The 26,243-nt window shown below is 32.4% G+C and overlaps 3 protein-coding genes across 3 annotated transcripts; 1 reads left to right on the top strand and 2 right to left on the bottom strand.

Annotated features, from left to right (window-relative positions):
• The first annotated feature begins 834 nt into the window (after positions 1 to 834).
• LOC111013647 (protein SODIUM POTASSIUM ROOT DEFECTIVE 2) lies at positions 835 to 3,432 on the top strand. The gene is made up of 4 exons (XM_022288139.2): positions 835 to 1,321; positions 1,991 to 2,213; positions 2,427 to 2,502; positions 2,781 to 3,432. Exons 1-4 carry the CDS (start codon positions 972 to 974, stop codon positions 2,960 to 2,962), a joined length of 831 nt encoding a protein of 276 aa, XP_022143831.1. The 5' UTR covers positions 835 to 971; the 3' UTR covers positions 2,963 to 3,432.
• A 2,646-nt stretch (positions 3,433 to 6,078) lies between these two features.
• TRM19 (afadin) lies at positions 6,079 to 10,905 on the bottom strand. Its single transcript, XM_022288246.2, has 5 exons — positions 10,443 to 10,905; positions 9,488 to 9,576; positions 7,364 to 9,322; positions 7,085 to 7,262; positions 6,079 to 6,808 (listed from the first exon to the last, which is right to left on the bottom strand). The coding sequence occupies exons 1-5, from the start codon at positions 10,537 to 10,539 to the stop codon at positions 6,195 to 6,197; spliced, it is 2,937 nt and encodes a 978-aa protein (XP_022143938.1). The 5' UTR covers positions 10,540 to 10,905; the 3' UTR covers positions 6,079 to 6,194.
• A 5,203-nt stretch (positions 10,906 to 16,108) lies between these two features.
• Positions 16,109 to 19,018, bottom strand: LOC111013737 (protein SLOW GREEN 1, chloroplastic). The gene is made up of 2 exons (XM_022288259.2): positions 17,902 to 19,018; positions 16,109 to 16,461 (listed from the first exon to the last, which is right to left on the bottom strand). The coding sequence occupies exon 1, from the start codon at positions 18,970 to 18,972 to the stop codon at positions 17,926 to 17,928; it is 1,047 nt and encodes a 348-aa protein (XP_022143951.1). The 5' UTR covers positions 18,973 to 19,018; the 3' UTR covers positions 16,109 to 16,461; positions 17,902 to 17,925.
• Positions 19,019 to 26,243: the final 7,225 nt, after the last annotated feature.

Here is a 26,243-nt window from a genome sequence, read left to right as displayed (position 1 = left end):
CGATTATGAGACTTTCCTCTTTTTTATAGAGGGAAAATCTTAGCTCTTTTGGATTTATCTTCTTTTGAATTTTCAAAATTTGAGAGATTTGAGTTTGATGGTTCAGAATTGAGAGAATAGGCCAGTCTAAGGATTTGTCTCATAGACATGCCTCGACTTTTAGAAGGTTGATCGGCCTATTGGGTCCAACCCTTAGGGCTCGGCCCAAGAGATTAGGTATGCATCCACGAACTTGATTCATGACATTCTATCACTATTGATGGGGTTTAACCTTAAAACCAATTAGCATTGAGAGGGATAGCTTACTAATATTATAAAACCCTTGTGACCCAATAACATTATAAATCTTTATTACTCACTTATATTATAAACCATTATTAAGTCTCGTATCTTTTTCAATTTGCAATCCTCAACATACCTTTTTAAGATAGTGTCTTTTTTGGGTTCACTGATCTTGGCCAAATCTCATCCATGCTCGTTTGAGTTATTTATTTATCTTACTCAGATATGATGTCAATATTCATGGAGTTCTATTTCAAAACCAATTAAAATAAAATAGTAGCTCATTTATATTATAAACTCTGGTTAAGTCCATCCCAGAGCCGTACCACTATGTTTACGTCCTACAACTTGGCCTTTTGTATAAATTTTAATTTCAAATAGTTTGCTTTGATCCAGCTAGGCTGGCTTAGCATATCTAATTAGTTCATAATTAATAAATTGGAACTTCATTTCACCCATAATAGCTCGTAATTTTCGCCTTCAATTTTTACCTCAACCTTAAAATCTCTCTTCCTCTCTCTATAAAGCAAGGCAAGAAAAACAACATTCATCAAAATCTCTCTCTCTCTCTTCCCCCACAAAAGCAAAAAACTGTGAACCACACACACTCAAAAAAAGCTTCAGAGCTTTGAAGTTAGAGAGAGAGAGAGAGAGAGAGAGCAGAATTATCATTATCCAAAAACACAAAAATGAAAGGCGTAGATATGTTGTGCGCCTCCCAAGCCTCCACCGCCGTCTGCCTTCCACTCCCCACCACGGCGGCGGCGGCGGATCAACCTTCCTCCTCCCCTCTCCAACCCGGCGCCGGCGCCGCCATCGACCGCCACAACCCCATCATCTCCGGCGGAAGAAGAATCACTTCCAGAATAGCTACTACTTTCCCCAATCCTCCGTGCTCTTCCCAGTACTCCCCCATCAACCCCCTCCCCTACCACCACCTCCACGCCTCCCCCGCCGCCGCCGCCGCCGCAACTCAAGACCCTCTCAACAAGATCAAGAAGAAGAAGAAGACCTCCATTATTACCACTGATTTAGTAAGGTTAATTCTCTTTCTCTTTCATTTTCACTTTCATTTATTGTTATTTTTTTAATGCGATATGTAGGATGAAAAATTGGAACACATGGACCCGCCTTTGATTGGAGATAGATGAATGTGTTATTTATTTATTATTGGGGTTTAGAATTTACTAATTGACTGTAAATGTTACTGTTTTTTTTTTCTACTCATTTGGTTTTGTCACTCACATTTTAACATTTTGTAAATCTTTAAAATATCTGATAAAATTTAGGAAAAAAATTGGATCAAGCCACCTAAAACATAAAAAGTTAATGGTGATTATCACCTACGAATTAATTTTTATGTGTTTATTGATATCAAATGTCGTAGAGTCGTAAAAAAACAAGCATAGTTCAATGAAGATTGTCATATATCTCAAACCAAGAAATTGCGAATAAAAAAAAAGTATTGTAGAATAAGACAGTAAATTTAGAGAAGAAATTAGAAACTTTTGAAAAATATTAAAAGGCAAGAAATTAAATTTGATATAATAGAGAGATTAAATAAAAAAAAACCCTAACATTAAATATTAAAAGGGAGTAAATTACGATTAAATTTGAGAGTTTGGTAGGAAATTTAATTATTGGCTTGTAAATTGAAATTGAAAGTATATATTTTTTTTGAAATTTATATTTTGTTTTTACCATTTAGGTGGAGTTGTGCCAAGCCCAGTGATTTGGCAACACCTCCTGGCTCGATGCGGTACCTACTGAACGATAAGTCGTTTCGTGATGGTTCGATGGATCGGCTTTCCAAATCAATTCTTCAAAGTGAGAGTCACCTAAAGGTTACTTCAAGTATAGAAAACAACCGAGACGAATCCAAGTCGACGATAGAGATTTCAGAGGCCAAAACACCTTCACCATCCAACCAGGTTAACAAATTTTAAAAAAATCACACTAAATAGAAGAAATAGATTTCACATCATTTTTAATACTTTTTAGAAGAGAGTATGGTACTCTCGTAGAAATTTTCTGGTAGATTCAGACTCTAAAAAAAACAAATGGGAAAAAAAGAAAATAAATTGAAATATTTATTATTTTTATTATTTACTTTTATTTTATTGTATGTTTGATTATGATCTCAGGTTGTGGTTTTGAGGGTATCATTACATTGCAGAGGCTGTGAAGGAAAACTGAGGAAACATCTTTCTAAAATGGAAGGTAAGTTGGAAAAAGAGTTTAGAAAAATATAAAAGCCTAATTTTTTCTTTTTGGTATATTTATTCTTGACTTCATTATTATTATTATTATTGTTATTTGAATTAGGTAGTTAAAATAATGTATGTTACCCAAATATTTCGACTAAGAAAATAAAGTCACATCTTCAAAAAAGTTAACACAATCAAATTAAAAAAAAAAAAAAGGACTATGAGTCAAATTTTGATGAAATTCTTATCTCATAAAATTTAATTTAATATAGTGTTGGTTTGAAAATGCAGGGGTAAACTCATTCAACATAGACTTTGCAGCAAAAATGGTGACAATAATGGGAAATATTACACCACAAGGTGTGTTGGAAAGTGTTTCAAAGGTGAAAAATGCCCAATTTTGGCCAACTTCAGATCCCCTTCAAAATCTCAATCTTAATCCACACCAAAAAAATATGTTGAAAAACTTCTGATAACCATTTTATTTTTAGTTTTTCTATTTTTTAAATTGAGTTTGTTTATTAATATTTTCTTCGTTTTGAAATCTATGCTTTAAAATATTTTAGATGAAAACAAAAAAATTATAAAAATAAAAGTATTGATAAACAAGCTTACGTTTTTAAAATAGAAAATTAAAAGTAAAATCCTTATAAAAAGGAGGCTAATATTGTAAATTTGGATTGAAGTGTTGGGGATTTATTAAGGGCAAATTGGGTATAGGGATCATTTTAAGAGAGTTGTTGGGTCAGCCAAGATTTGGTAATTTTGTTGTGTTCTAAAGCTTTGTTTGGAAATTGCTGAATTATGGGGGAAAAAATAAAAGAAAAAAAAAACTATTTCCTTATTGTTTAATAGGAAGACATGGGTAGCCCTTTCATTGGGATTTGCTTTCCTTGTTTTGTTGCAATTCTATGGAATAAAAATTTTCTCTTTGCCTTCTCAACTTTAGTAATTTTTCCCTTTTTTTTTTTTCTAGGGTGTTTGTCTCACCCTTTATAGGATGGAGATATCAATTCAATAATTATATAAAATATATATGTTTATTTATGTTTCTCAAAGTTTGAAAGAAAAAAATCATAAGCTGTCTTGAAAAGAAAATATATCGTATAATCACACACTATTTTGTTCAACTATTTTTTTTTTGACTATTTGTCTCCTACGTCATACTAAATAAGTCAATGTTAATTCAACCTACATATTATATCATTAATTAGTTGACAATAGAAATTACATTAAATAACGATTCAAAGTTGATGATTAAATAAATAACTACTAAAATTAATGACTATATTTATTATTTAACCTATCCAATGAACTTTGTGGCTAAGACATATCTACTCTTTCTTTTGAGATATAAATTCAAATATCTACCTATGAATTTGTCAGGTAATATCCTAAGAAAATTTATTTAGAAAAATTATATTATATTAAAGATTGCACGTCGAAAAAATTAAGAAACATAACAAAATTTATAAGACATATAGGTTATTCCTCACGTTATTAATTAGTTTTGTGAATATTAATATGAAGTCAAAGTTTAACCAACTCAAACGTTCATGAAATAAAAAATTGATATTTAATTATGACTTAGGAGTCGAAAAGAAGCCCATATTGGATGGCTATATACTTGATAGGTTTATAATGAATTAAATGACGACAAAAGCACCGTTGGAATTGATGGCGACGTAATCGGGAGTCCACGTGGAGTGACATAAGCCGTCCAAATATGGAAGCTTGGGAAACAAAAAAGGAATTTGGGGCCCACCTTCGTTATCATGCCTTGCTTGCTCTCAAAAAGCCATCAACCTTGAAACAAAGAATTTTTACTATTCTTTTTTTTTTTAACCTATATCTATGTTTTGACCAAAAATCAATCCGACCCAAAATTCATTACACTTTTAATAAAAATAACATGTGGGAGAAGGAATCCTATTAATTTTTTTTATTAAAAAACACTTTTAGTCCCTGTACTTTTACTAAGCTAATAATTTAGTCTCTAAATTTTAGTTTGTAATAATTTAATCTCTGTAGTTTCAAATTTGTAACAATTTAATCATTGAACTTTAATATGTAACAATTTAGTCCTTGTAACTTAAAGTTGGTAACGATTTAGTCTTTATCGTTAAATTTTTTTTTTGTTAATTTTCTTATATGTATAGATTGATAAACTAAAGAAGAACCAAATATGCTTATGAATTAAAAAGATTAAATTGTTACATGATAAAATTTGACACTTAAAATTGTTGCAAATTTTAAACTATATGGACTAAATCTTTACAAGTTAAAGTCTAGGGACTAAATTGTTACTTTAGGAAAAGTACATGGACTAAATCGTTACAAACTGAGGTTCAGTAACTAAATTGTTACTTTGTACAGGGATCAAATATTTTATTTAACCTAGATTTTTGTTTGTCTCGTGTACTCATTTTAGTTATTTATTCTAAAGTGAAACTTCATTTAATTTATTTAGATATTTAAAAAATGTATGTGATACGAGGGTGTTTGCTGATTTTAAATATTTTATTGTCGATTCATAATTAAGCAAGCTAATTCGAATATAATCAATCTAAGCATAGTTCAACTTATTAAAACATGTATCCTCATTTTTATATTAAACTAAAAAATAATAATAAAACTCAATCAAATCATTAATAACTTATTTATAGGTGACAAAAATTGTAATGTTTGAATTATGGAATTAAAAAGTTTTGGGACCACAGGGAAATATTGATTTAAAGTTTACATTTCAGTTCAAATCTTTGAACCACTGTAAATATATAAAATCAGGGCAGTTTATTTAATTAGTTTTTCCAACAATTATTTAATTTGTTCTAAAAAATGAAACATACAAATTATTTAAGAATAAAATGCACACCTCACATTCTTATTAAAACAAGAAAATGACCCCCAGTTCTCTTCAACACTTATCTTGGAGTTGAGGCATTCTCCTCCTTCCCTTCAAAATTAGGCATTTGATGAAAGTAATTATTGGTTAATTGAAAGAATAGGTAGAAAGTCTGAAGGAGATAAATAATTTTTGTTTTGATATTTTCTTAAAATAAGGTAAAAAAAATTTATGAGTCTGACGTATAGAAGCCTCAGCACTCATGAACGGTGGTAGAAAAAAACTTTAAAATTGGATGCTCTCTCCCCGGTCTGTTCTCTCTATCTTAGGAACGAGGAGAAAATTGATCATTTGTGCCTTCCGTTTACTTTCACCTCAACACTCATTTGCTCTCTTTCCTGTTTGGTGAATGATTGGCTTCTTGAAATTGTCCGGGGCAGTACTCTAAAAAGAAAAGTCAAGGTCCTTTGGAGCTAGATATTTTTATCCCCTTTTATAACTTTTTAGGAAAATGTACAAATTACCACGGCCTCCTCAGGGTGCCTTACTCATCGGAGATTTAGCTTTACTTTTTCATGATTGGCAAGCTGTAATACAGTAACTTTCTAGGAGGGGGCCTCCTCGGTCCTTGCCCGTAGGGTGTTTTGCCCTTTTGGTTTAATATATTGTTTAAAAAAAAAAAAAGCTTCTAGAGACTGTTTGTATGATTTCATGACCATCTTTTCTTGCTAAAACCCTGAGAGAGAGAGAGGCAAGGTCACTGATTCATTTATTTGAATCTTCTTACGAAATGAGTGGTTAACTCAACATTTCATTTACACATTTTCATGACCTAAGAAAAAAAACACAACTCCTCTATATCACATGGTGACTACTTCAGCTAAAAGCTCATCTATCATCAACCTTTCAATTTCGTTACCTATCACATCAATTTCATCCCCTAAATCCTGCCACTCTGACTCCTCTACTACATCATATCTAACTAATTGGGTGTCGAGAAACTTACAGAGTCTGTTTTGTAGCTCATTTTTCTTCATCCACTTGGTCGCAGCAATCTGTGTTTTTACAGGCCTCACCCACGGGTGCGGGTCGCTCAACTGCCGGCTCATCGCCAGGAGTCCCGAGTTTATGCGGTCAAACAGCAGCCTCCGGTCGGACCGTGTTGTGGAGGAAGGGCAGCGCCAGCTCTGGTTTTTTTCAAGCTGCTCGAAAATCTTTGGATTGATAGGGCAGTCGGATGAGAACAGTGTTGCTATTAGCGTCCCTGGATTGGCATCATTAAGGCCCGAATTGGTCAAGATGTCGAGTAAATAAGAGAATTCCCAGCTATCTATTGCTCTGCAAAGACCATTCTTTTTCTCATCGCAGAGCCCAGCAGATGCTTCTGCTGCGTCTTCGTCGCTGGATATGAGCATGGGTCCGTCGGTGAATGCTTCGGATTCGAACTTGAGTCGGTGAAGCTGCATTCGAAGGCCTGCAACCAAGACCGAGGGAAAAATTATGTTAGAAGAAAGGATTCAAAGGAATTGTTGCAGAGAAATGAAGATTATTGGTGAAATCAAATTTCTCAGGATCAGGATATTTGCGGTTCTGGGTGATGATAACCAGCAACGAAAATCCCCAGAATATCATCATATTGTAAAATTCAAGATGAATGATTTAACTCGCTTACCCAACTGGATCAAATTTTAATGCAATAATATATTTGTAAAATGGACCAATTATTACAATGTACATAGCTAGCAACTACCTTGGAGGTCAGCGCTGACGCTCTCAAAACATTCAGAACATGATGAAATATCATCTCCAAAAGCAGGTTCCAGAACTGAAACTGGGCTTGGCTGATCAGCCTCCTTCGAGCTAGCTGGAGATTCAAGCGCAGCCACAGATTTGTGCGACGGCGCTGGACTTTCTACAGATGGTCCTTCCTGAAAAATCGCCATTTACTTAGAATTTAACGTTTTATCAAATGAAAAAAGAGACTAGAGAAATAAAGCATCAAAGATCAGCTGCAGAAATAAAGACGAACCTCGTGTACTGTATTGTCTCGGTCATCAATACAGGAATTTCCAATTGCTGACATGCAATCTGCTGACTCCAACTGCAACTCATCAGGTGTTTCAGGAAATGTTATTGTGTAGGAGGCATGTCTAACATCCTCAACACTTCGAGAAATTCGACTTCTGTCATCGACATTAGAACATGATGCCTCAAACTCCGTAGAAGTCATTTTAGATGAGCGATCGTCAAGGGAGTGCGTGTTCAAGCTATCCGGGTTTACTTGGATTTGTAGTAACATGTCATTACTTTGCCTGGATGAAGGCAGCGAACACTCTTGTGCTATCTTACTGGATTTTGATTTCTGGCATGGTAGACATTCCCTCTGATCAAAATTATTTTTTACAGCCTTATTATTTTCCCGTTTACTCTCTTTGGAGATTAGATGCTTGTTGGTACCCTTAGATAGATGCACAGTTTTAGAACTTCCAAAGCCATTTGATGAAGAAGGAAGAGATCTTGGCCTGGTTAAGTGGCTACAGTCATCCTTCCAGCCATCATTGCTGCTTATACCTAAAGGTTCAACTTCCCTACCAGGTTGTTCATCATTAGAGAATTTATCTGTGAATCCTTCCTCTGTAACTCGTGCATCCAAATGTGCAGCAAGCATGTCAGCCAGACTGCTGCCTCTACTAACAACTCCCTTATCCTCGGAGTTTCGAGAGGATCTCCACCTAGCAGTAAGCCTCTTCTTTGCCTCCCTACTGATAGATGACTCTTTATGACGAGAAGATGATCGCGGATATCCCACATTCAAGCTGGAGGAACCTTTTAAATCAACAGTCCTCACCATTGGTTCTTCTGCAGATTCATTTCCGGACAAGCTGCAAGAACTCTCATCCCCTGCATATCCTTGAAAACCAGAGCATGTTAAATTCATGGGAGGCGTACTAAATCCATGTCTAATCTGCCTGGTTTGTTCATCAGTGGATTCTTTGTAAATCTGCCTTGAAAACAGTACTTTATCTAGAGATTCTTTCTTTCCCCTCAATTCCTTTTTGGCTCTCCTTTCAACAGTTCTGAATTCTCCAGTATCTGAACATTCTGGAAAAGAATGCGATGGGTAGATAATATTTCTAGCATTTTGCACTTTCCCAATATTTGGTTTGAGAACAACAATTCTCGTGGGGAGATGTTCTAGTTCGTTTTTTCTTTCTAAAATTGGTGAAGACTTTGAAGAATGACCGGAAAAAGAACTGTCAGAGTGGCTGGAAGGACCACCCCGGCGGTTGTAATTCGATTTACTACTATTCTTTTTAGGAGTTCCCCTTTCTGAATTGCCCCGAAACACAGGGTAATCACACTTCCTATTGTCCAATGACTCCAGAGAAGTTAAGCAATCTCGACCGGAATAGGAGCCATCATCTTGCAAATCATTCAGATGCCTAGCAAACAATGAACCTGGTTGATGTAGAAATTTCAGGAGAAGATCTCGGTTTGACTCTAACGCATTAAGTGCATCATGAAATTCCCTTGAATCATGTAACTTCTCATCAGATGATAAGCGCTTAGCATCCATGAACTTCTGCCGAATGAATGCCATTTCTGATCCAGTCACCTCAAATTTTGGAGTTCCTTGATCTGAGTTTCTACTTTGCTGTGTTTTTGACGTTTCCAAGACCTCAAAGACGTCCTTAAATTCTTGTTGCTCCTTTGAGCTTCTCCTAGTCATCTGAACATCACAATATGAGCCCTTCCTTTCCACCTTCTCCTTTGATATATACCTCTGTGAATGGTCCTCTGATGGACATTTCTGTTGATTATAAGCAGTCCTTGGAGGTGGCATGCCATCAAGACCCATCAATTTGGCGATTACGTTAGGCGACCTCTTTTTTATTTCAGTCTCTTTGGACATTTCATCTGCTAATAGTTTCTTCACTGGAGCTCCAAAAGAGTCTTTAGAAGACCTCCACCCCAGCTCGAGAGTGAACTGCAATGACAATTTCATTTTAGCACCATAATTATTTACATCTCCTTGATATTTTCAAAAATGGAAAAAAAATCATAATGAGCTAGAAAAGAGAGGTAAATCATAGATGAACATAACTTATATGAAATAAATATACGCTCAATGACATGAATAGAACTTGCATACCGAGTCTTCTTCTGTAGCACCACTGCTGCACGAGCTTGAATCAGAGGCCAGCGTTGGTAAATTTCTCTGTTTCTCATTCTTTCTATTTCCTGAAAGTTAATCCTAAAACTTTAGGGTACGAATTCTGTAGCAGACGTTGCGAAGTTCAAACTTGAACAAAAATTTTCAATAACAGAAACAACCAGGACCTACTGCCCAGTTGGCTGTTAAAAACAACTATTGTGATTTAAGCGGAAGTTAAGAGTAGAAATTAAATTTTATTTGGAAAAATTGTATTTATATAACAAAAACATACAGGCGTGTCGAACTAGCCAACAGAAGAAAGAAAGAAAAAGAAAAAGAGGACTCGCGTTCTTGAAAGATACAAGACATAATTGGAAAACGCCAAACCGAAAGAAACTGAAATCATTATGAAGAGCACAGATCATACACATACCATTATTGAAAGCCATAAAGCAACTGCAAATTTTTCTTTAACGGAACTACGGCGGTAACCTAGATCAGGACCAAGAAATTGCATCATATTTACTCCACAACAACGAAAAAGTGAGTTTCCGTCATATTCCGGTTCTTCATTCATGGAACGATTTGATGATATCATACTTCACTTAGTTCACAACTATAAATCTTGAAGACTAAAGAAGAAAAACAAACCGAGCCAAATTTAACAACTAAAGCTCATTTGTACCATCAAGTTTGAATCTAATTTGTTCATTTCTGCTCTCTTTCTTGGCAACCAAACAGAAGGATACTCACCACTTAGCAGGTAAACAGAACACAGTACCGCTAACAAAGTAAAGATAAATTTCTAGCCCTCATTGACCACGTAAAGTATTCCAAAAAAAAAGAAAACAGAAACACGCAAATTCTTCTCTCCTATTTCCCAAAGTTTGTCGAGCAGCCAAACAGGAAGCAGCACAAATCCAGAAGCTAAAAGAAAAGAAAAGAAACTGACCTGATCGTATAGCTCGCTTAACCGGAGAAAACCTTTCACCGGAGCTCCGATCAACAATACTGGCGATCTTGTACCTCTTGTGGCGAATCTTCTCCATGGCTGCTCAGGAACAGCAGAGTGAAGCTGGAGATGGAAAATGCAGGGAAAAAGAAAGCATCCGGCGGAGAAAACGGCGAAAAGAGCAGAAAATCACGGACAAGAAGCTAAGTAGCCCCTAGATTCAAATTTTTGTAGCTTTCACTGAGTAACTGGAATATAATAAAAAAGTAAAATATCAGAACAAGATGAAGATGGTGCAGAGAGATGAGAGAGAATCTTTTTGGTTTTTGGCTCAGAGAGAGAGAGAGAAGGGCGGGGGCATTGAATACGGATCCGTTGCAACTGCCGAAGGAGTGGGAGCGGTGAAAATGGTGTGAGTAGTAGAGAGAGAAACAGGCCGCGTGAGGAGAGAGAAAGAGGAGGCGGAATTTATATTTTGAACTTTCAAAAGGACCCATATACCAACCAGGTCACCCATCTTCGCGGGCAACTCGTACATCGTATATTCCACGTGTCAAAAACTTTACAAATTACAAGCGATTTTTTTATAATTTATTTAAATTTCTAACTTTCATTTATTTAATTTCTTATTTATCTTATTTTTTCAAATACAATAAATATGGAGGTGGATAATTTGAAGCTCAAACTTCCACTTAAATAATTTTATATTTTTATTTATTCTTTTATTAATTCTTTTTTAGTAGATTACGTAGATGCACTCACAATATTTTAACTGGAGATGTATGTCAATTACTGTTGAGTTTTTTTTTTATTAATCCAATATAAATAGAGGGTTTGAATCTTAAATGGATAAGACTTTATTATTTTGATCTCTACGAAATGTGTATATATATATATATATATATATATTTTAGGTCTTCTTTCTTGGACTATGTGATCAACCTAGCTAGACAAAAAAATGGTGTGTGTATTATTGTTTGTATTGGAGGGCTTGTTTGGACTTTTGCATTTAAATAGTAATAGAATCTTATATTAAAAATTGGAGTGGAAGAGGACAATGAAGTATTTGAATTTGGATGCATTTTGCTACTTGGGGAGGGAGGGCTCATCTTAAGGATAGCCATGTTCTTATTTTGTCTCTTAGCTTCACTCATTTTTATTTTTATTCTTTTATTTAAATACTAGTTTATTAACTTTCAACTTTGATTAAGTTTCGTCAATATACTTTTAAAATGTCTGTTTTGATCATTCCTATATTTTCAATTTTTATTCACTTTAGTCTCTATACTTTCAAAACGTCCGTTTTCATCTTTGTACGTTTTCAAAATAACCATTTTGATCTCTATTTGAAAATGTTTAACATAAATTTTGTAAACCATTGAAACTATTTAATACAATTTTATGAATATATTTGAAGAAATTTTGTGAGTGAACCGTCATGTTTAAAAATTGTGATTGGAATACATGAGATAAAAATGAAAATGAAGGAAACAAAATGGTCACTTAAAAGTACGGGAACCAAAATGAACATTTTAAAAACATAGAAACCAAAATGAATCAAAGTGAAAAATAGAGATAGGAAAGTAATATTTAAATATTTATTATTTTAACTTTTGTTGAGGGAAAAAATTATTATTTTTATATTTTAAAATGTATTATTTTTTTTTACCTATTCAAATCTTAGGTAAGTTTTTGAAACTCAACGTAGCTCAAATACTAATAATATTTTTTGAAATCAGTTTATTGTACTAAAAAATATCTTAGATAAATTTATACTAATAATAGTTTTATATTTACCTGAGAAATTGTGAGAAAAATAAAAGAAAAATCAAAATGGAAGAGAGAGAGAACTCACATCCTCCATTGAAGGATAAAGCCATCAATTATGGCTAATTGTAATTGGAGCAGCACTTGATTGAGTAGGTTCATGTTTGCAAATTAAGCAAAGATATCTAACAACAATAATTAGTTTAAATCCCACTTGTTTTTTTTTTTTTTTTGGGTTAATCATGGCTATAAGCATATAATAACTTATGATATTAGGGGAATTGGATCTTGTCAAATTCAAGATTGTTGATCTTTGCCTAATTAAACAATGTAGAACTAAGTTTTTTAGGTCAAATTTAGATAGTCCAAAATGGCATCATTTTTATTTCATCCAACCAAAATCCATAATTAGGTTGTTTAAGAGATTATTTCAAATGAAACCCTTGCAATTCTGTCTATTTTTTTGAATCATGCTTATGTTTTAAGCATCGTGTGAACTCTTAAACAGTTAATAGATCGGTAAATTATATCATTCTATAACTTGTGATTCGATAATAAACTTTATATATTCTTAATTTTGTTAGAAGGTAAAATAATGATGTTTAACAGAATGATATAGTTTATAGATTTTACAAATCCACACGAGAGTCATGATCACTTATCTAATAGACAATGAAAATTTCTAAATATTCTTTGCTACATAAGACTCCAACTTTTTATAGAATCAAATTTGGGTTATCTTCAATAATATAAGTCAATTTGAATGAAAACTTTAGAAAATTTTACAAAACTGTTAGAAAATCATAATCAGCAATATAATGTCACTAAACTTCCATCGCCACTACAATACTATATACAATCTTACCCGTCTATTGCACAGCCTAAAAAATGTGTATAATTAAAGAAAAAATATATTATTTTGACGAGAGACAAGAAAAAAACAAAATCTAGGCCAAAACCATAGGAAAATTAATTAATGTTAGAATAAAATATTGTCAATTTGATATGATTAAATATACATGTTGAGACTTGAGAGAGAGAGAGAGGCACTAGTTTTTATACCAATGTTTGCTTGCTTTGGAAGAATGAAAATGGCATGAAATTAGCAACCACCTCTCCATCACAAAGAATATTAAGATTCTTTTTTAATTATTTTTATTTTCATTTCCGCATGAAACAAGTTATTGTTGTCCAAAAATTAAAGCGAGTCTAGCTCAACCGTAATTGACATATACCTCCAATCATGAGGTTGTGAGTCCGACATCCCACATATTGTACTAAAAAAATTTTTATTACTGTAAAAAAAAAAAAAAGAAAAAAACCTAACATAACTTCACCTCACCACCCATTAAAGAGTCAGTAAAAGCTATATGTTGACTCATCTATCATTATTACCTTTCAATTATTACCACCTTTCAATAAGTGGAGAAAAATTCAAACTTAACAAATGTACAATAAATGTCTAAATTATACATTCAAATTAATTCATCTATTAAAACACAATTTTTGGTTGACGGAAACATAATTCAAGTAGGCTAATATTATCGTCTTTTTATCAAAAGTATGGTTTTAGCTTTCTTTTCTTTGTCAACCAAAACATTCAACGACAAACGTTAAAAGATTCGAATTTCTCATCTCACATTATAATGTTGTATTCTTTATTTGTAACGTGACTCTAAAAATACACATTATGTAGGTATATTTTAGCTAGTTTTCCAGTTTACTTCCGTAATTGATGCCATAAGAATACATATAAGACTATTTAAGAAGGTTTTTTTCATTCTCAAATTCTTTATGGCTCAAATTTGAGTTATGTAATGGTATAAAAGTTAAATCATGTTTTTTTAGATTTAATTAAATATTAGTAAGATCCAACATTAAAACATCCCGCTTGATTAACAAAGTTTCTTCCTACAAGCAACCTATTTACAAGTTTACTTCTTTTTTTTTTTTAAATTAAAGGTTTAAAAATGGTTTTGGAGATTTACTAATATTATTTATAATTATTTTAGGCTAAACGATTAAATTCTTACAAGATGTTTTTCTTTAACCTTTATTTCAATTTCATTGTTATGAATTTTTTTTCCTTTGTTAAAAGCTTACAAAATGTTTCTATCGTTAAGGGGAACAACATACTAAATTCTACTATTAAGGAAAAATAACATATAATATTTTTTATTTTCGCCTTTCGACCAAAATAATGTCTTAAAATATAAATCTATGGATAATTTGTCTAACTTCCACATCGTAGAATAAAATATCATATTATATTATTATGTAGCTCATCTACCATATCTATAAATAATTTGTTGCATCTAATTTATATTAGCAATTCAATAAAATAGTGACGACAATAAGCTTTCTTTAAAGGATAACAACTATAATAAAAAAAAATTTTGTGTAGTTACGAAATTGACATAATAGTTGAAGTAAAAGAACTGAAAATGTACATTGACTGTGATGGTCAAGCACATACAGATAATGGAAATTTTGATCAAATGATTAAAGATAGGATGGTGGCAAATCCAAAAAAAAAAAAAAAAAAAAAAAGGTTTACCTTTTTAAAGTGCTCCTTTATTATTGTATTAGGAAACTTTATCTTCTAATCCAAAAATTACTTAGAGAACTATTGAAATGTCTAAGGGCAAAATGGACACATCATATCATATAATTTATGATCTAGTACATTCCAATTTTTATTTCTTTTTTTTTATTAAAAAAAAAGGAAAATCAATCTCAACCAACTAACAATTGTATAAACCCACGTATCTAAGATTATAATTTTTTTTCTAATCTGATACTAAAAAAAGACTATGGAATAAAATAAATTATAATATTCCTTTTATAAATTTATAGTTTTAAAATATCTACTTTATAAACTTGGATGTGATGGAAAATCGTTGTGAGTAAACCATTCTCCATCGGAGCCTAAGAATGTAAGAATAAATTAATCTTTATTTTATCTTACAAAATTATAAGTAAAAACTCCTTATTTTTTAGGACTTTTTTCTATATTATAAAAAAATATAATTTTTTAAATATAATTTTTCTATTTTAAAAAATATTATACTTTAAATAGGTTGTCTCTCCACCAATCTTTTTTAGAACCCTGTCGCCCCTTGCCCGTCCATCTGTTTACACGTGCAAGGTCGTTGCCCCATTTTTTTTTTAACAAAACTAAACCTAACTCTATTAGAAAGATTTGCTTTCAAATTATATAGAGCCATACGTGTCTTAAGATTATTATATATTATATATAATAAAAAACTTCTAGTCTCGAAGTGAATAATATCATACCATTGTAAATATACTCGATATACCTGGAGTACCATTGTCCTTAACGAGTGATATCAGAGTCATGACCTAAACTTAACTATATCGTTGAAATCCTCGAGTGCCAAACAAAGAAGTGGTGAGTCTAAAAAATGTAGTCATGGTATAATCCGTTAGTGTGCTCTATCAAGAAGCATTGGATAAGAACAAGCTCTCGTTGTGCCCAAAAGTAAGACGGATGAGTGACTATTTGAGGGGAGGCTCGATGATACTTTGTTCGAGGGGAGGATTGTTAGGTTTGTAAGATGAACCTGAATGTAACTCAACTAATTAAGACACTTATCTCCGACCAAACGGTCATGAGTCCAAATCACCACCCTGATACGTTGTTAAAAAATAAAAATAAATAAATAAATAAGCTTCTAGAATTAAAATCCATAACATCCCTACAAGGGTCTAAAGATTATTATATAATTAAAAAGCTTCTAGAAATTTAAAATCCATATCTAGAGGATCAAATGGACTTCTCTCTTCATGGAAACTTACCTAACCTACCTCCCTACCCTAACTAAGAATGAACCATCAATCCTCAATTATAATAGAAATATGATGGGAAACAACAAATATTATCTTAACATATCTTAATCTTACCTTCTTCATTGAACAAAGAAAATTAAGATTAAGCAAGATCATTTACGATAGCTATGAACTTTATTCTCATACATCCAAATTCTTAAACATCCTTAATTCCCAAGCATCAAAATTCCCTAACAACAAATATTCACTTGGATATGTTGTTCTTCCCATTTTACTCTCTTCCCTAATCAACCAAGCTCCTATCATTAGACCTCCAACCAGTCTTCCATCTACGCTTATAGAGTAATCACCACTTAGACTTCATTCATTGTTCAACTTCTACCTCAGTTCAATCTTTTTAGCAGTCATTTATGACAATCCCACTTGGTTATGAACCATGAACCTTAAAGAGAGAATCTGAATGTTAGACATAAAAATCCAAAAATAATGCATAGTAATACAGATTTCTCCAAGGGGCCAGGCCTGATATGAAACAATCTCAAACACAAAAATACATGAAAAGCATTAATCAACAAAATGGTACTCATGGAACAGGTTTTATTCCATCCTAATAATAATTTTGGACTGGGTGGAATATGGACGTGCACAAAAAACATGGGCCAGTTTAAACTCTTTGTAGGTCACACAAGAGATGAAATATTTATTAACAGAAGAACAAAAGAACACCCTAGGTGCAGGGGATGAGCCCCCAACAAAAGAACTAATGAATCAGAGCTTTCCAATCTTGAAGAATCATGTATAAACCGTAATTACAAAATAACTTTTTAAGTACTACAAGGAAGTAGTAGGCTGCACCTCAAGTCTTAAAGAATTAAAAAACAAAAAAAAAAAACAAAACTTCAATGCCCTCAAAAACTCTGATTTATTTCCCTCCATATATGAGGTCACACCATCCTTTGAAGCAAGGTATTTGATCATATTTTTTAGAATTCCCCACCATTATAAAGTAGATATCATATATATATACGCATATCTATAGAAGCACACTCAAAGACCTCAATTAATCCCATAAACAACTACCTAATACTGCAAATTTCAAAGATCACTAAACTTTCTATTGTATGCATATACCATATAGTGAGCATTTTTGGGCAGGATAACCAACAACTGCTTGATCCTACAATACTTAGGATAAAAACTCGTTAGATACTTATTATCGTAAATGAGAATGTCACCATCGATTTGAATTCAGAACCTTTGAGACATTCAGACTGACAACATGCTCTCTTTGACCTAACAAATAGACCAACTCATGGTTGGTTAAAACAAAAGACATGGTTATGTATCAGAAAGTTTACAAATTTTAGGGATAGGATGCCATAAAAAAGAATGATATTCGTGATATCAGCCATCAGTCACCACCCACTACTCTATGGAGAGACTTCACGGGCTCAATGCTAGCTCCAGGAGACCTCAAATATTTTCACTTATTAAACTTTCCATCGAAGTTTGAACTTGAACCCTAAGACCTTGGAGAACTCCCCCAAATATCCCAAGGGCTATCCCAGGGGCGGAAGCCATCAAAATTTGAGAAGCCATCGAAAACCTATGACCATGTTTCTATTTGATGTGTGTTTAGAGAAAGAATATTTGCATGAAGAAATGAAAGAAACACAGTTTCTCTGAGACTTTCAGGAATGCTGAACATAAGTATAATCAGTATTCTCCACATGAGACTCAATTGAAAGATTCAGACAATCATTAATAAAAATTCAGACAAAATTTAGATATATAACACCAACCTAGTGAATGCCAAACCACTAATAACTAACAAAATGAATCTATTCAAAACAGCAGAGAAGAGTGAGAAGATAACTCATACAGAAGCAGCAGGTAAGCACTCTTCTCAGCTCTTCAAGCCAGCTCCCTCCTCTAATTTCTGAGAAAAAACCTTTGTTGCAAACATGTTTTGATCAAAGTACTCCTTGTAAGGGTGGTTCTTTGGAACAAGTCTCCTAAATTTATCAAATTGTTTCTCAGCCTCATCATTCTTCCGTAGCAGAGTATATATAATTCCCTGACACAGATATGGCCTAAAATCCCTCGGCTCCTCCCTCACAAGTTCTTGATAAGCTTTCAATGCATCATAATAACTTCCCTCCATTACCTTAATTTGCGCAACCAAAAGCTTGAAATCCCTGATATCTGACTTGCTGTCCTGCTTCTTGCATTTCTCTATTGCCTCTTCGATTCTTTTGGAAACTTCCTTCAATGAATTGTCGTTCAATTGCTCCGACACCATTGCAAGCCCATGGTAGGCCTCAACACGCAATGGGTCTTCCGCTAAAATCTCCTCGAATTCATTTTTCGCCAATTCAAGCTCCCCCATACAGCTATGTAAATTGGCTCTCAGCACCGGCAACTCACGGTCATTGGGCTCAAGTTCGATCAGACGATTTAGGGCATCAACTGCTTCGGGGAGTTTACCGGACTTCACATTCGCCTCAACGAGGGATCGAAGGGCTTCAACATCATTGGAATCATCCTTGGGTTGCTCTTCCACAACGCTCTCATTTTCTTCATATGCAATTGATTCCTCGGTAGACTCCGTCGTCTCCGGAGCCACTGGGACAGCAACTGCGTGCCGATGGTCGAACCGGAGGAAGAAGAATGCAGCAGCGGCAATGGAGATGCAAGCGGTTCTCAGAAAACCGGCATTCCAGGTCTCGGAAACTGAAGATTTAGCGTTCCGAGGGGTTTGGTGAAACGCGTCGGAGGTCGACGGGGAGAATGAGGCTGTAACAGACAACGACCTGAAAGACGAGGGAGAACGTAGCGGAGACGGCGGCGGAGTACGGAAGGAGAGGGAAGAAATGGGGTTGGAGAACGACGGAAGGCGGTGGCTGAAGGAAAGAAATGGAGAAGCATGAAGGCGGTGGTGAAGCGACTCCATCGTCGAGAATCAACCAGCGATTCAGGTCATCTCTAGCCCGGAGGTTTACAAGGTTTTAACTCTGCCAAACGGCCCAAATATCAAGCCTACACCTCTATTTGGGCCTACAGCCCATACCAAAATTTTATTTGGGCTTTGGGCCCATTTCATATAAGATTCACTTTTTTTTTTTAATATTTGGGGGTGGTCGCCACCTTTTGGTCAAAGATGTGTGTCTTAATCAATTAAACTATGTTCAGTTTAATTCAATATTTTTAATGATTTCATAAACTTTTATTTTATTTCTAAATTAGTTTCAATGTTAGCACCAAATATTGAATTAGCTTGGTATCAACTAGTTGTGTAATCTTTAAATGATAAACATGGTGACACATGTTAAATGTTAAACTTTGGCGTTATTAATTATAACCTATTGAATACAAAATTAAAGGGAATGATATATCTGAATTTTTTTCTTTTTTTATACAAAGACCAAGTAGATACAATATACGGTTTTGAAACTTGTTAGATTTTTTTTTTTAAGTAACATGACTTAATGGATTCAATCCATAAAGTTTAGAGATCAAACTTATAATAAATTAATAATGTGCTTATTAAAAAATAATTATAAATTTAGTTAGAGTATTAGAACACTACTATGATTATGGTTAGTTTAGGTATTAAAAGATTGATATCAGAGTTCATTTTTCGCCCACATAAATATAATCTACTCTTTTCTTAAAGTTGGAGATCCAAATCTAGTGTCAAATTTATTTATATTTAACTTAAAAGTATATAATTCCAATCATATTTTTATGACTTATCTTCTACACTCAATATCTTATATCAACCCTAACTAAACAATATGATGAAATATTTTTTAATTGTAAACTAAATAACAATTAAAATAAGAATATTTGGTTTAGTATATGTTTTGAAATTATTTTACCTTTCATTTTTTTTAATTCTAACCTGTGAGGGTTGACATACATGCAAATACAATTATTGAGTCAAGGAGTGCATCATTCTTTGAAAATGTGTTTCCTTATAATATGAAAAATGAGTCGAATATAAGGAAAATGACACGTGAATCATCGTCTAATCGATAAACTTTGGATAAGGTTCAACAGCCGAGACGTAGTAAGATAACAAGAGTTGAAAAAACTTTTGGGCCAGATTTTCTAACATATTTGTTGGAAAATGGACCTCAAACATTTGTTGAAGCAATTTCTTCTCTAGAAGCACCATATTGGAAAGAGGCTATACAAAGTGAAATTGATTCCATTATGCAAAACCATACATAGGAATTGGTTGATCTTCCTCCTAGTTCTAAACCATTGGGTTGTAAACGAATTTTTAAAAGGAAGATGAAAGCAGATGGAACAATTGATAAGTATAAAGCTCGTCTTGTAGCCAAAGACTATAAACAAAAAAGAAGGGTTGGATTATTTTGATACATATTCACCCGTCACTAGAATTACTTCTATTCGCATATTAATAGCCTTATCAGCTTTATACAACCTTGAAATACATCAAATGGATGTAAAAACGACTTTCTTAAATGGTGAATTAGAGGAAGAAATATATATGGAACAACCAGATGGTTTTGTTGTTCCTAGACAAGAGAAGAAAGTATGCAAACTGGTCAAATCTCTTTATGATTTGAAATAGGTGCCCAAGGAATGGCCTGAAAAGTTTGACCATGTTATGATAACAAATGGCTTCAAAATCAAGGAATGTGACAAATGTGTCTATGTTAAAGGAACTCAAACAGAGTTCGTAATTGTATGTTGATGATATGTTAATAATTGGTAGCAATAAAGAAATTATATTTGCTACAAGACAAATATTGACTAGAAAGTTAGAGATGAAAGACATGGGTATCGCAGATGTTATCTTGGGAATCAAGATGCATAGAACATCTGATGGATTGCACTTTCTCAATCACATTATATAGAAAAAATTCTTGAAAAATTCAAGAAATATGATATAAAAGTTGTAGAGACACCTTTGGATGCTAGCCATCAATGTTCTTCAAATACGAGTGATAGTATATCTCAATTGGAGTACTCTCGTATAATAGGAAGTTTAATGTATGTTATGAATTGTACAAGACCAGATATAGCATATGCGGAAAGCATGTTGAGTCGATATACAAATAATCCAAGTTCAGATCATTGGAAATCTCTTTTAAGAGTTTTGGGATATTTAAAATATACTCCAAATTACTGTTTACATTATACTAGATATCCGACTGTACTTGAAGGGTACAGTAATGCAAGTTGGATAACTAGTATGAAAAATTCAAAGTCAATAAGTGGATATACCTTTACACTCGGAAGTGGAGCTATATCCTAGAAATCTTCCAAGTAAACGTGTATAGCAAGGTCAACTATGGAATATGAATTCATAGCTTTGGACAAAACAGGGGAAGAAGCCGAATGGTTACGGAACTTTTTGGAAGATATTCCTAATTGGACGAAACCTGTACCTCCAATATGTATACATTGTGATAGTCAAGCCGCTATTGGAAGAGTGCAAAACTTAATGTATAATGGTAAGTCTCGACATATACATTGACGACATAATACCATAAGACAATTGCTCTATAATGGAATTATATCAATTGATTATGTGAAATCAAAGGATAACATTGTAGATCCGCTTACGAAAGCTTTGGCAAGAGAGCAAGTGAAATTGTCTTCAATAGAAATGGGTTTGAAGCCTATAATATAAGAGTTAACATAATGGTAACCCAACCTAGCTGACTGGAGATCCCAAGATCTAGGTTCAAAAGGGAAACAAATTTATGTATACAACTCAGAGGAGCACTAAGAAAATGAATTATAAATTCCTAACCGTTCTTATTATAAAAATTAGTGCTAACCTAGAAACGGATGAGGTTATGATATGCTTTTAATGATTCTTTAGCTCTTTTATAAAGGTGGGGTATTGCTACGATAATCTTTAAAAAAGTCATCTATGTAGGTGTGAAAGGGTCGCTTCTATGAGAATTTTCAAGGCTTAATTCTCTAAAAATACTCATGAAACCAGGCGGTATTCAGGGCCAAAATGAATACAAACATGAGAACCATTAGTATTTCGAAGAATATCTATGTAATTATTATGGACTTGATTTACTCTTAAAAAATTGACAGTTAAAAGTTTTTTAACTACTAATCGACTATGTAAACTCCATAGTTTTACTAAGGAAAGTTCAAAGTCTTAGACTACTTATCTTGATGTAGTTATTCTTTATGAGTAATCGTACACGTTTTTAAAAATAAATTTTATTCATGTGGGGGATTGTTGAAATTTTTTGAATAAAATTATTTTTGTTAAAATTGAAGAATCACAACTTTTCATGAACTAGTACCTCTTTAGATACGTGATTCTTCTCAGTTTTGCAACACAGAAAACTATCCCTCAAAATTCTCTCATTTCTCCTCTGTACGAGTACTTAAATACTTTTAGTTCGTTGAGTCCTGTGTATGGAGTGCTGCATTCACAGGTTGGTATATCCGTCCTATCCTGGAAGACAATTATTCATAAAACCTTGAACACCGTAGATGAAATGAAATTGTCTTAAGGAAACAACGCTACGTTGGGTTCGGATTATTTTATTTCATGTTTTCTTAAGTTTTCTATGCATATTTCTCCAACAGAAATTTAAACCTCTAATTTTTTGGACGAAAATATATGTCTAAACCAATCGAACTATGCATTATAGAGGTTCATATAAAAGCATGATCTATTTCTTTCTCATAAAGAATTGCTATGCATGAAAACTTATAGTTTAAATTTATTTTTTAGAACGGTAATAAAAAAAAAAATTCACCTCTTTCCATAACATCGTATTTATATTTTAGAAGAATAAAGGGACAAAACATTAAAAAAAAGAATTTGTTGTTCAAATATTTTTGGTAATATGGTATAATGATAGTGATGTTACAAAAGAAAAGGACTTTTTTGTTAGAAGGTTTTCCAGATTTTTAATTTTAAAATGCGAAATAGATAATAATTGAAAGGTAATATAAAATCTTCCTTTACCAGCTTTTGATTTTGTTGGATTTTTTTTGGTGTAAGTTGAACAAAATTAAAAAACTACACAAAAGTTTTACAGAGTACTAATTTTTGGCTATTTGAACAGCGCTCTTGATTTGATAATTTATTTATTTATTTAATTAAGATTTCGTGTTTGTCTATAATTTAGAAATACTTTTTAAAAAATCAAAATTACTCACACTAGTTTCTTCACCACACCAATGAATCTTTTACTCATCTATTTAAGGATCTCAATCTTAAAATGTTTTTTTGTTCTCTCTAAGTTTTTATTAAATTTTGTTTTGGTCTTTAGTTTTTATATTTAATATAAACTTAAATGACTTATTTCCTGATCTGAACTTATATATGTCAATGTGATTTAAAATATATATATGTTAAATGTACTGCATGGTAAAGATCAAAATGAGTTCATACACCATTAAAGTCGTGTCAAGACAGAAGATGGTAGAATATTTGAGATTTTTTATGTTAAAATAAAATTCAAACTTTTTTATTTATTTCCCGTTATTCGTTTACCCACTACCCATACATGAGAGGATGAAAAACCCTTTATTTAGTAGGGTGTCATTAATTTGTGGGCTATGAAGAGTTACTCTAGTTCACATGGTCTAAACTTGTAAAATCATAAATACATCATAGATCATGGATGTTTCTTTGATCTGGTTGAATTCTCGCCATCAATCGCTCTTCTAGGAAATTAAATTATTGCTCATAAACTTTCTAATAATTGTGTGAGTGAAATTGAATTTCAATATCATAAGATGAAAATGAGTTACGCGTTATAGGTAACAGGTAAACTTATTAAAAAAATAGACGTACGACACACTCACAACGATACGTACCAACTGAACGCTCTGAATGGAAGAGTAAGAAATAGACAACACGCATAATGTCTAACACCGGCCCATACACCCATTAGTTAAAAAGTAGACTCAAGCACATAGATAAGGTCGGTTCGATGAAAACCCATTTGATATAATCAATCGAGCAGTTAAAAAAGTTTCTTACTTTTCTAACATGATAGGGTCGGGTTCAACGTACGTCGATTTTTGTATGGAACATGATCCATCGATGAAGTAGGCCAATTTTTATATCAAACATGGTCCATCCAACCTTTTTAACCTTTTTCTTACATGGATGAAAGAGAAATCCCACAAAGAGAGGAACAAGAAAAAGAAAAAAAAAGCTCATCATTGTACTGTGAAAGCCCGTAAATTGTACAAGTTGGCCACGATAGGCTTAAATTTTTTTTTTTCATCGGAAACTTCTTGTTTCTTCGGGTGGGGTAACTACTGAGTTCAAATTTACGACTTTTTTATTGGAGTTACCTGTCTTTAACTAATTGAGCTATGTTCAGGTTGATTAGGTAACTATTGAATCACATCCTTGAAATTTTAATTCTAAAAAAGTGATAATAACATACATTTATTATACCAAGCTACATTTCGTTTACTCAAAGTAAATATATTGGTTATTTAATGGAAGTATTCGCAAATAAATTTGTTTCACTTTTAGGTTAAATGATAAGTTTTGCCCGTAAACTTTAAAAGTTATGTTCTAAATTTCTAATAGTTTTAACTTTCAGTTTTGTATTTAATAAGTTTCTGCATACAAAATTAAAAATTTAAAACTTATTAGACACTTTTTAAAGTTTAGATCTTTAGAGTACACATTTGAGTGGTTGGTAATTAAACATTTTTTTAATAATAATTATTATTAAATATTATTCTAAAAATAACAATAATTATTACGACTAAATATAGTGGTTTAGAAGTCACCAAAATTGTTCTTAGAACCACTTCCAGCTAAAGTAAGAAAATGAATTGAAAACTAAGACGTCACCACCTAATTGTAAATAAAAATTTGTTTTAATAGTTAAAAAATAAAGTCTAATATTTTATTTATTTATTTACAGGGATACAAGTGGAGCCAGGAGATTAAAAAATAATATAAAAAAATAGAAGCCAGTTGAGTAAAATTAACTAAAAAAATTAACTTATTTAAGTATGAATGGATACTTCAAATTAATCGATTCAATCATCAGTTAAATCTCAAAATAATTAAAAATTAAAAATTTTTATTATTACCATTATAAAACATATTTGTTCTCACGAAATTTTGACAAGTTACATTACACTAGCTAAAAAAAATACGAAGTTGAGTATAGTTTTAAAAACATTATTTTAATAACAACTTCTCCTATAAACTTTTTCTTTCATTATTTTCTATTATTACATTTTTACTCACGAATGGTATATCTACTTCGCTATGCTTGAATCGGCAGAGCATATAATTAATTGGCAAGACTTCAAGCACCGACAACATTAGATGTATTCCGTATTTTGAGGAGAGAAAACGGGTTATTATTACCGTCCATTAATTCGATGGTCAAAGGGCGAAAAGAAAATTTCTATATAGAAGTGTCAAAAGGTTGGTTGAAGTCTCTCCTTGGTTAACTGATTCACCATTTTAGGTACCAACACTATGAAAAGTTTGAGCTTGTATCATTTCAATTTCAATAGATCTAAAGTTGACACTATTTGTGAATAGGTAAATACAATTCTTTTTCTTTTCTTTTTTCTAGTCTTACATCATCACACTATTTGTAGAAACATTTATATAAATAATATAAAATAAATATATATTTTTAAATATAATATAGAGTTCAAAATTTTTTACATAAATAATATACAGATCAAACTCAAATGACTTACAATGTTACAAATGTTTTGTTGATCAAAATAATTATGAATAAGTGCTCTGAATAATAACGGTCAAAGAACCTAACATACCTAAGTTTAGGGATAGAGATAATTGAGCATGCTATGATACTCTTAGGCTAAGTGATTTACCACCAAGTACTTAAAAGTCGCTATCAATATCATTAATACAATTGGATAATATTATTACCAGGCTAATAAGGCCAATTTGACAATAGTGCAACATAAAACATATAATAGATAATGTATTAAATTTTCATCAATATGTCGATATTTCCATCGATATTTTTATATGTTTATAAATTCGATGTCCACATTTTGCCATTTTTCAAAAATAAAATTGAAATCTCAACATCTCCAAATATCAACTGGAACAAAGCAAATAGAGTTAAAACGTTTTCTCTAGGGCCAAAAGATCGAACTTTTTAGCCATGATCAACCAATTTACTTTCTTATATATATCAAGAGTATTAACGACACAATGAAATTCAAAAGTTAAGAATATAA

This window comes from Momordica charantia (assembly GCF_013281855.1).
Source record: "Momordica charantia cultivar OHB3-1 chromosome 1 unlocalized genomic scaffold, Mcharantia_2.0 BLBB01000001.1, whole genome shotgun sequence".
Taxonomy (NCBI): domain Eukaryota; kingdom Viridiplantae; phylum Streptophyta; class Magnoliopsida; order Cucurbitales; family Cucurbitaceae; genus Momordica; species Momordica charantia.
The sequence above is the reverse complement of the archived record's forward strand: the minus strand, read 5'-3'. Positions and strand labels throughout refer to the sequence as shown.

What these genes read in the sequence shown, in the direction of transcription:
- LOC111013737 (XM_022288259.2), bottom strand. Translation starts at nt 18,972, where the DNA reads ATGGAGTCGCTTCACCACCGCCTTCATGCTTCTCCATTTCTTTCCTTC.
- TRM19 (XM_022288246.2), bottom strand. Translation starts at nt 10,539, where the DNA reads ATGGAGAAGATTCGCCACAAGAGGTACAAGATCGCCAGTATTGTTGAT. An exon ending in TAAGCGAGCTATACGATCAG is followed by an intron (nt 9,577 to 10,442) that starts GTCAGTTTCTTT and finishes ATTAACTTTCAG; the next exon opens with GAAATAGAAAGAATGAGAAA. An exon ending in GAGACAATACAGTACACGAG is followed by an intron (nt 7,263 to 7,363) that starts GTTCGTCTTTAT and finishes GCGATTTTTCAG; the next exon opens with GAAGGACCATCTGTAGAAAG.
- LOC111013647 (XM_022288139.2), top strand. Translation starts at nt 972, where the DNA reads ATGAAAGGCGTAGATATGTTGTGCGCCTCCCAAGCCTCCACCGCCGTC. An exon ending in ATTACCACTGATTTAGTAAG is followed by an intron (nt 1,322 to 1,990) that starts GTTAATTCTCTT and finishes TTTACCATTTAG; the next exon opens with GTGGAGTTGTGCCAAGCCCA. An exon ending in ACATCTTTCTAAAATGGAAG is followed by an intron (nt 2,503 to 2,780) that starts GTAAGTTGGAAA and finishes TTGAAAATGCAG; the next exon opens with GGGTAAACTCATTCAACATA.